Source organism: Liolophura sinensis, chromosome 10, assembly GCF_032854445.1.
Source record: "Liolophura sinensis isolate JHLJ2023 chromosome 10, CUHK_Ljap_v2, whole genome shotgun sequence".
Lineage (NCBI taxonomy): Eukaryota > Metazoa > Mollusca > Polyplacophora > Chitonida > Chitonidae > Liolophura > Liolophura sinensis.
In genome coordinates, this window is record NC_088304.1 from 838,037 (window position 1) to 849,271 (window position 11,235).

General features: G+C 44.4%; 1 protein-coding gene across 1 annotated transcript; it reads left to right on the top strand.

Moving 5' to 3' along the window:
- Window positions 1-57: 57 nt before the first annotated feature.
- Window positions 58-9,433, top strand: LOC135476342 (carbohydrate deacetylase-like). The gene is made up of 10 exons (XM_064756342.1): window positions 58-276; window positions 2,550-2,686; window positions 3,165-3,230; window positions 3,573-3,638; window positions 3,981-4,167; window positions 4,608-4,726; window positions 5,069-5,134; window positions 7,866-7,965; window positions 8,320-8,497; window positions 8,974-9,433. Exons 1-10 carry the CDS (start codon window positions 96-98, stop codon window positions 9,431-9,433), a joined length of 1,560 nt encoding a protein of 519 aa, XP_064612412.1. The 5' UTR covers window positions 58-95.
- The last annotated feature ends 1,802 nt before the right edge of the window (window positions 9,434-11,235 follow it).

An 11,235-nucleotide genomic window follows, 5' to 3' on the forward strand; every position in this document is an offset into this window, starting at 1 on the left:
AAACTAATACTCCCTTATCATATTTAAGAGATATATCATCTGTTTAACACAGGAATACTTGTGACACATAGGTGAAAACAGGATTCTCCATCGAGATGAAGAGACGTGCTTTCTGTCTGATCATAAACGCTGATGACTTTGGTTATAGCAGCGAGAGGGATCAAGGGATTATTGAGTGCTTCCAAAAGTCGGCAATATCCAGCGCTTCTCTCATGGTGACTGGAGTTAATGTAGTACAAGCTGTGGAACGGGCAAAGAAAGAAAATCTACCACTTGGTAAAATTTGTCTATTTATTTATTTCATTGAAGACTGTACTTAAGAATATTTCACTTATTAACAACAGTGCCCTGTGTGGCTAAATTTGTCAGACCTGCAAACAGTGCCAGACGCTGTTGAGTGCTTATAAGAAAGTGAATCAAGGTAAGAAAAAGGAGAAGTGTTAAGACAATAGGGGAGTTTCGATTTGAAACTCTTCTGTCATCAAAGGTGAAAACCATCTTAAGGTTTCATCTGAATCATGAAAAATGTTAAGCAACTTTTGTGAACACCAATGTACTGATCACCTGTCACCCTCTTTTTCCAGAGGCACAAATAACACCTCTTTCCTTTAGGAACTTCTCACGTTCACAAACATTCAGATTCTCAATCTTCTCCATCCTTCCTCCACTCTAAATGTCTTTTTATGACACGTCTATTAGATGCCCAGGTTATAGAGAAAGTGATCAAAACCAGTTGCCTAACATCTTAGGCATGTGACTGGTCACATGATACAACTGGACTTGTCTACCTTTAATGATAAAGGGTTTGAACTCGAAACTCAGAAGCTTTGGAATGAAGTAAAAAACAGCGAAAATCAATGCCTGTGGTCAGCTCTTTGGCACATGCAAATCGAAGGTGTATAGTCGCCTGTGTACACCAGCCTTGATACGATGCTATTAGTTGCATCACTGTCTTTTGGTCACTCTCTATATTTTGTAAACCTGCATAACATCAGCGTACTACATACGTGGGGAGATGGAGGGGGAGGTCAAGGCATTTCGTACAAGATGTGTATATGGGGTACCTGAGTGGGTTCCAAAAGTTTGGAATTTGAGAGTACACGCTTTATGGATGGCCCCTTAATGTTCTTCTGAAGTATTTTTCAATGATACGATGGCAGACATGTTTGTGACTGATGGATAGCAAGATCTGGGTGTATTTGATGAGAAAAGTTGTTTGATTTAACTCATTTGACAATATATAAATGCAGTTAGAAGTATGCAAACAGGTGCCTGGAGTAACCCACTGCCCTTCACTTGGTACCCCACTGCCTTTCTCTTAGTACCCCATTGCTCTTCACTTGGTACCCCACATCCCTTCACTTGGTACCCCACTGCCCGTCATTTGGTGCCCCACAGCCCTTCACTTGGTGCCCCACAGCCCTTCACTTGGTACCCCACAGCCCTTCACTTGGTGCCCGACAGCCCTTCACTTGGTACTCCACAGCCTTTCATTTGGTGCCCCACTGCCCTTCACTTGGTGCCTCACTGCCCGTCACTTGGTACCTCACTGCCTGTCACTTGGTGAATCACTGCCCTTTACTTAGTACCCCACTGCCCTTCACTTGGTACTCCACTGCCTGTCACTTGGTACCTTACTGCCTGTCACATTGTGCCTTACTGCCTGTCACTGGGTACCTCACTGCCCTTCACTTGGTGCCTCACTGCCCGTCACTTGGTACCTCACTGCCTGTCACTTGGTGCCTCACTGCCCTTTACTTAGTACCCCACTGCCCTTCACTTGGTACTCCACTGCCTGTCACTTGGTACCTTACTGCCTGTCACTTGGTGCCTTACTGCCTGTCACTTGGTACCTCACTGCCCTTCACTTGGTGCCTCACTGCCCTTCACTTGGTGCCTCACTGCCCGTCACTTGGTACCTCACTGCCCGTCACTTGGTACCTCACTGCCCGTCACATGGTACCCCACAGCCCTTCACTTGGTATCCCATGCACCTCCTGACCCGTTCAGATCGGTGATAACTGGATTTTTGAATGACCTCACTGGCTGCCTCAAGAACAATGGTTTAACCTAAAGTGAAGGGCAGTGGGGTTGAAACTTAATAGAAAAGACAACACAAGACCAATTTTTTGTTTGCACTACCGAGATATCATAAAAATTCATGATTAAACTTCAGTTTTTATGAAGTCATGGAGTGCACACTGTTGGGGCAGCTGGATAACAATGTTGTCAGTCGTATCTCACAGCCGTATGGTTGAAAAGCAAAACAGGGTTGGGTGATGTGAGCAGAAACAGCTGCTTCCTTGGGTTATAGAAATAAGTTGCGCCTGATTGGTTAACACTGATAACATGGTGGCACTTTTGATTGTGCAGTATTTGGCTCCTTTGAGCTGTGATATCTTGGCTGTGCAACATCACAAAAATAAAAAGTTATGCTCTGTTAAACTTTCGGTGGGATACTTTATCTTTATCCCCATACCTTTTAAGGTTTGATGCTGCGAGGTGTTTTGTCTGCTGATTGATTTAGGGTTATTAAATTCCATGTGCAGGTCTTCATCTAAACCTAACAGAGGGTGTACCCGTTGGAGGGGCCAAGTACCACAACCTGGTCACCCCAGAGGGTGTATTCAGGGGAAAGTTTGGGCTAAGGAAGGAGCTGAAGAAAGACACGGTTGACATTGCAGAGGTGAGTGAACCACACAGCAAAGGGTGTACCTATTGGAAGGGCCAAGTACATCACCCTGGTCACCCCAGAGAGTGTATTCAGGGGAAAGTTTGGGCTAAGGAAGGAGCTGAAGGCAGACACGGTTGACATTGCAGAGGTGAGTGAACCACACAGCAGAACGTGTACCTGTTGGAAGGGCCAAGTACATCACCCTGGTCACCCCAGAGAGTGTATTCAGGGGAAAGTTTGGGCTAAGGAAGGAGCTGAAGGGAGACACAGTTGACATTGCAGAGGTGAGTGAACCACACAGCAGAACGTGTACCTATTGGAAGGGCCAAGTACCACACCCTGGTCACCCCAGAGGGTGTATTCAGGGGAAAGTTTGGGCTAAGGAAGGAGCTAAAGGCAGACACGGTTGACATTGCAGAGGTGAGTGAACCACACAGCAGAGGGTGTACCTATTGGAAGGGCCAAGTACCACACCCTGGTCACCCCAGAGGGTGTATTCAGGGAAAAGTTTGGGCTAAGGAAGGAGCTGAAGGGAGACACGGTTGACATTGCAGAGGTGAGTGAACCACACAGCAGAATGTGTACCTATTGGAAGGGCCAAGTACATCACCCTGGTCATCCCAGAGGGTGTATTCAGGGAAAAGTTTGGGCTAAGACAGAAGCTGAAGGGAGACACTGTTGACATTGCAGAGGTGAGTGAACCACACAGCAGAACGTGTACCTATTGGAAGGGCCAAGTACCACACCCTGGTCACCCCAGAGGGTGTATTCAGGGGAAAGTTTGGGCTAAGGAAGGAGCTAAAGGCAGACACGGTTGACATTGCAGAGGTGAGTGAACCACACAGCAGAGGGTGTACCTATTGGAAGGGCCAAGTACCACACCCTGGTCACCCCAGAGGGTGTATTCAGGGAAAAGTTTGGGCTAAGGAAGGAGCTGAAGGGAGACACGGTTGACATTGCAGAGGTGAGTGAACCACACAGCAGAATGTGTACCTATTGGAAGGGCCAAGTACATCACCCTGGTCATCCCAGAGGGTGTATTCAGGGAAAAGTTTGGGCTAAGACAGAAGCTGAAGGGAGACACTGTTGACATTGCAGAGGTGAGTGAACCACACAGCAGAACGTGTACCTATTGGAAGGGCCAAGTACATCACCCTGGTCACCCCAGAGAGTGTATTCAGGGGAAAGTTTGGGCTAAGGAAGGAGCTGAAGGGAGACACGGTTGACATTGCAGAGGTGAGTGAACCACACAGCAGAACGTGTACCTATTGGAAGGGCCAAGTACATCACCCTGGTCACCCCAGAGGGTGTATTCAGGGAGAAGTTTGGGCTAAGACAGAAGCTGAAGGGAGACACTGTTGACATTGCAGAGGTGAGTGAACCACACAGCAGAACGTGTACCTATTGGAAGGGCCAAGTACATCACCCTGGTCACCCCAGAGAGTGTATTCAGGGGAAAGTTTGGGCTAAGGAAGGAGCTGAAGGCAGACACGGTTGACATTGCAGAGGTGAGTGAACCACACAGCAGAGGGTGTACCTATTGGAAGGGCCAAGTACCACACCCTAGTCACCCCAGAGAGTGTATTCAGGGGAAAGTTTGGGCTAAGGAAGGAGCTGAAGAAAGACACGGTTGACATTGCAGAGGTGAGTGAACCACACAGCAGAGGGTGTACCTGTTGGAAGGGCCAAGTACCACACCCTAGTCACCCCAGAGAGTGTATTCAGGGGAAAGTTTGGGCTAAGGAAGGAGCTGAAGGCAGACACGGTTGACATTGCAGAGGTGAGTGAACCACACAGCAGAACGTGTACCTATTGGAAGGGCCAAGTACATCACCCTGGTCACCCCAGAGAGTGTATTCAGGGGAAAGTTTGGGCTAAGGAAGGAGCTGAAGGGAGACACGGTTGACATTGCAGAGGTGAGTGAACCACACAGCAGAGGGTGTACCTATTGGAAGGGCCAAGTACCACACCCTGGTCACCCCAGAGGGTGTATTCAGGGAAAAGTTTGGGCTAAGGAAGGAGCTGAAGGGAGACACGGTTGACATTGCAGAGGTGAGTGAACCACACAGCAGAACGTGTACCTATTGGAAGGGCCAAGTACATCACCCTGGTCACCCCAGAGAGTGTATTCAGGGGAAAGTTTGGGCTAAGGAAGGAGCTGAAGGCAGACACGGTTGACATTGCAGAGGTGAGTGAACCACACAGCAGAAGGTGTACCTATTGGAAGGGCCAAGTACCACACCCTGGTCACCCCAGAGGGCGTATTCAGGGGAAAGTTTGGGCTAAGGAAGGAGCTGAAGGCAGACACGGTTGACATTGCAGAGGTGAGTGAACCACACAGCAGAACGTGTACCTATTGGAAGGGCCAAGTACATCACCCTGGTCACCCCAGAGAGTGTATTCAGGGGAAAGTTTGGGCTAAGGAAGGAGCTGAAGGCAGACACGGTTGACATTGCAGAGGTGAGTGAACCACACAGCAGAGCGTGTACCTATTGGAAGCGCCAAGTACCACACCCTGGTCACCCCAGAGGGTGTATTCAGGGGAAAGTTTGGGCTAAGACAGAAGCTGAAGGGAGACACTGTTAACCTGGCAGAGGTGTGAACGGTATAATTGGTGGGTGACCTATCACAGGTGGATAGCCCAAACACAGCTGGATAAGTTTAACAGAGCAGGTGTGACAGAAATGGATGGATGTGTAATTGGTGGGTGACCTAACATAGGTGGATAGACCAAACACAGCAGAGCAGGTGTGACAGAAATGGATGGATGTGTAATTGGTAGTTGACCTAACACAGGTGGATAGACCAAACACAGCTGGATGAGTCTAGCAGAGCAGGTGTGACATAAATGGATGGATGTATAATTGGTGGGTGACCTAACACAGGTGGATAGACCAAACACAGCTGGATGAGTCTAGCAGAGCAGGTGTGACATAAATGGATGGATGTATAATTGGTGGGTGACCTAACACAGGTGGATAGACCAAACACAGCTGGATGAGTCTAGCAGAGCAGGTGTGACATAAATGGATGGATGTATAATTGGTGGGTGACCTAACACAGGTGGATAGACCAAACACAACTGAGTGAGCCTAAAAGAGCAGGTGTAACAGAAATGGATGGATGTATAATTGGTGGGTGACCTAACACAGGTGGATAGACCAAACACAACTTTAGTGAGCCTAACAGAGCAGGTGTGACAGAAATGGATGGATGTATAATTGGTGGGTGACCTAACATAGGTGGATAGACCAAACACAGCAGAGCAGGTGTGACAGAAATGGATGGATGTGTAATTGGTAGTTGACCTAACACAGGTGGATAGACCAAACACAGCTGGATGAGTCTAGCAGAGCAGGTGTGACATAAATGGATGGATGTATAATTGGTGGGTGACCTAACACAGGTGGATATACCAAACACAGCTGGATGAGTCTAGCAGAGCAGGTGTGACATAAATGGATGGATGTATAATTGGTGGGTGACCTAACACAGGTGGATAGACCAAACACAGCTGGATGAGTCTAGCAGAGCAGGTGTGACAGAAATGGATGGATGTATAATTGGTGGGTGACCTAACATAGGTGGATAGACCAAACACAGCTGAGTGAGCCTAAAAGAGCAGGTGTAACAGAAATGGATGGATGTATAATTGGTGGGTGACCTAACACAGGTGGATAGACCAAACACAACTTTAGTGAGCCTAACAGAGCAGGTGTAACAGAAATGGATGGATGTATAATTGGTGGGTGACCTAACACAGGTGGATAGGCCAAATACAGCTGAGTGAGTCTAGCAGAGCAGGTGTGACAGAAATGGATGGATGTATAATTGGTGGGTGACCTAACATAGGTGGATAGACCAAACACAACTTTAGTGAGCCTAACAGAGCAGGTGTAACAGAAATGGATGGATGTATAATTGGTGGGTGATCTAACACAGGTGGATAGACCAAACACAGCTGAGTGAGTCTAGCAGAGCAGGTGTGACAGAAATGGATGGATGTATAATTGGTGGGTGACCTAACATAGGTGGATAGACCAAACACAGCTTTAGTGAGCCTAACAGAGCAGGTGTGACAGAAATGGATGGGTGTATAATTGGTGGGTGACCTAACATAGGTGGATAGACCAAACACAGCTTTAGTGAGTCTAACAGAGCAGGTGTGACATAAATGGATGGACGTATAATTGGTGGGTGACCTAACATAAGTGGATAGACCAAACACAGCTGAGTGAGCCTAACAAGAGCAAGTGTAACAGAAATGGATGGATGTATAATTGGTGGGTGACCTAACACATTTATTTATTTATTTATGTGATTGGTGTTTTATGCAGTACTCAAGAATATTTCACTTATACAAGTGCGGTAAGCATTGAAGTCAATATATGACTACCCATTATAAAACATGAATCACCAAGGCATGATTTAGAAAATGAATAAATACATCGGGTTTAATGTCATACTTAAGAATTTTTCAGTCATTTGACGATGCCGAGATGTTAGGTGTGACGCCAAAGACACCAGACATGACACCAGGCCAATCAGTCCTGTTTTCTTGCTCTAACCTTGCAGAATTAAACATCATCTGTAACTCACATTGTTTTTAGTCCCTCGGGTGAGTGAGTGCGATTACTTGGGGCTTAACATTGTATTTAACAATGTTTTAGTCATATGACGACGAAGCTGTCCTTAGAGTGCAAGACAGATTCCCCCCGCTCTTTTATCTGGTGCTGCCTCACTGAGATGCCTTACTGAAGGCAAGTAAGCTACCCCACCGGAGCCATTATACTGATACGGGTCAACCAGTTGTTGCACTCTCCACTTAATGCTGAACACCAAGTGAAGACGTTACAACTTCCTTTTTTTAGGGTCTTAATTGTGACTTGACCCAGGATTGACCCTGGATTGACCGCCTCCCGAAGTGGACGCTCTACCAACTGTGCTATCTGGGCGGGTTTTACTCCATTGATAAATAATGCCTATGAAAGGATGATTGAGAGACGAAAAGTTTCTTTGATAATACAGGTCATAGCGATATAGATAGACAGAGGATTGCCTCTGTCAATCCATACCACCCCAGCTCCTAATGCCTCTGTCAATCCATACCACCCCGTCTCCTAAAGGCCTCTGAAAGGACGTTATAGCGATGTTTTATATCTCAGCTCCTGTACATCCTCTTATTCTGTAGGTCAGGGAAGAAATACATTCTCAGATCAAGAGGTTTCAGGAATTAGTGGGTTGCCTCCCCTTCCATGTAGATGGCCATCAGCACATTCATATACACCCAGGTAAAAAGGCAGACTGAGTATTTCTACTCTAGTGCTACACATTGAACTCCAGTCTAACTTTGGGTAAAATGGTATCCATACCTTAATTGATTTTGTATGTAATTTGATTATCACTAACGGACAATAATTTACTGGTTTATGCCCTGATTGACCTTTGACATCATATCTGTATTCATGCTATTTTGTTATCAAGCTGCACGCGAAATCTGCCAAAAGTACAGCTGTGCCAAAGTGTTGTTGGTCATCAAATTATGACATACAGCGTCAATGTTCCTGGATAATTGTGAATCAGCCAAGTCCTTTTGATGCGAAATTGTTATCCTCTAGCTCAAGAATCTTTTTCTGTTTTCCTAGGAATATGTGAAGTATTTGCTGAGATTCTGCAGAGCAAGGGAATCACAGTAACAAGGCTCCCTGTGGAAAGATGTCTCAACAACTGTGATTGGATAGATTCGGGCAGACTGACCTTTTACCAAGAGGTCATACAACAATCCAAGGAGTGTCAAGACATCTTTATAAAACACAAACTGAGGTAAATGAATGAGACAACAAAATCTAAGCTGTGCAAATAACAGTCATTGTGTACATGTATATAGGTAAGGGTTATAGTTTATAAGCCACATGAAAACTTCCAAACAAATTTAAGTTCCAAGTTTTGCATGGAGTAAGAATCAAGAATACATCTATCTTATTACTTAAACTTTGCCATACCATTACATACATTGTAGGCACCATTTTTTATCTTCTAATTTCAGCAAAATTTATTTATCTCCACAACGCATTAAAAGCTGCATGAAAAGTGATTTGCTGTGGTTGATAGAACAAGACTGACATGCATGGTCTTCAGTTGTGACCAGGCTCAGCTGGGTTTCTTGCAACCATAATGCTGGCTGCCGTCTTAAAAGTTAAAAATTCTTGAGTATGGCATAAAAGTCATAAAATAAAAAAATTAATAAATAAATTAAGTAATCTGTAGTTTTATCATGATAGTTTTACTTTCACTTTCAGTTTTGCCCCAGCCTTTGTGGGACTGAGTACTTGTGGAAAGGATATGTCCATAGAGAGGTTGAGAACAGCCCTTGATGCAGCTTTCATGAACAACATTGCAGATGAGCCAATGAGGGTCTGTGAGCTGATGGTGCATCCTGGGTATCCGACTGGCAGCGTTGGGGGATGTGAGCTGATGGTGCATCCTGGGTATCTGACTGGCAGCGTTGGGGGATTTCAGCTGATGGTGCATCCTGGGTATCCGACTGGCAACATTGGCGGATGTGAGCTGATGGTGCATCCTGGGTATCCGACTGGCAACATTGGCGGATGTGGAACGGGACCAGATGAATTTTCTAAATCAGCTGACAGAAAGCATGAAATGGACATTTTGCAAAGTGCAGATTTTAAGCAATACCTGAATGAAAAGGCAATAACTGTAAGCAGTTTTGAAGACACTTTTGGCATTTTACCTTCCTAGCAGAACTGTTAATCTGTTTGTATTTGCACTTCTTTTTGACAGGAAGTAAAAGAGTCTACTTTATTCCACTTCAGACTAAGTCATTTGATGTTTATACTCAGAGAGCATCTATGATTGATTGATCGGTGTTATGTCATTGTGAAGAATGTTTCACTCGTATGACAGATATCATTTTCACAAGAGGGAAGAGTCTCTGTAGTAAACCACAGGTCTTTGGCAAGCATGTGATGAACTCTTCCACATGATTCCCACATCTGAACTACAGATCATAATATAGCCATAACAGCAGGAACTGATCTGCAACAACTTTTTTTCTGAGTGTTGTTGACCGCCTATTGCCAGATAGATTTTAGAACAAGGTAGGCAGCGGAATGTAAAAAATAATCTTGGTGAGGGTTGGGTTTGAACTAACAATTGCACATTAATTGCTGTTTGTTTCCAAGGCCTCTTAAACACAGAGAGTGGGGAATATACCAATTCAGTGGCCGTTGTTGGGCTTGAGCCCACACCTCGTGTGTCCTAGAATATGAAAGGCAGGCATCATAACCTGCTACCTTGTAAATTTATGAATTTACCAATGGCTCCATGGTGAAAAGAGTTATTTCGTATAGCTGCTAGATTTGTGCTAATATAGCTTTCTTTGCTTTGCCCCATTTGAGGACTGACATACGAAATGCCTGCATCATATCACTGTACAACCATATGTACCAAACTGATACTTGTCTTGATTTGATCAAGTGAAAAACAATATTTACCCTTATTCCTCAACTTTTCACATATGAAAGAGTAACTTTCAGGGCGATTTATGCACGCTTTTCATTTGATTTTGAAAACAAAACTCTTTGGTTGGGTTGGCCAGCTTTAGGGCTTCACAAAAAGGTATAATTTTATCAGTGAACAGAGTAGTACCTTCAGAATATGCTTGAATAAACACCTTGCAAACATGTATAAAGGTTAAAGAATTGCTACAATCACTGGACTGCAATGTATCCGCTGCCTTGATTATTCTTGTCTATAGACAAAATCAGGTTCCAGGATTACAGTAACCAATGTACAACTGCTACCTGGATTATCCTTGTCTATAGACAAAACCTGGTTTCAGTGATTACAGTAATCAATGTACAACTGCTACCTGGATTATCCTTGTCTATAGACAAAATCAGGTTCCAGGATTACAGTAATCAATGTACCACTGCTACCTGAATTATCCTTGTCTATAGACAAAACCTGGTTTCAGTGATTACAGTAATCAATGTACAACTGCTACCTGGATTATCCTTGTCTATAGACAAAACCTGGTTTCAGTGATTACAGTAATCAATGTACAACTGCTACCTGGGTTATCCTTGTCTATAGACAAAACCTGGTTTCAGTGATTACAGTAATCAATGTACCACTGCTACCTGGATTATCCTTGTCTATAGACAAAACCATGTTTCAGTGATTACAGTAATCAATGTACAACTGCTACCTGGATTATCCTTGTCTATAGACAAAACCATGTTCCAGTGATTACAGTAATCAATGTACAACTGCTACCTGGATTATCCTTGTCTATAGACAAAACCATGTTTCAGTGATTACAGTAATCAATGTACAACTGCTACCTGGATTATCCTTGTCTATAGACAAAACCATGTTCCAGTGATTACAGTAATCAATGTACAACTGCTACCTGGATTATCCTTGTCTATAGACAAAACCATGTTTCAGTGATTACAGTAATCAATGTACAACTGCTACCTGGATTATCCTTGTCTATAGACAAAACCATGTTCCAGTGATTACAGTAATCAATGTAC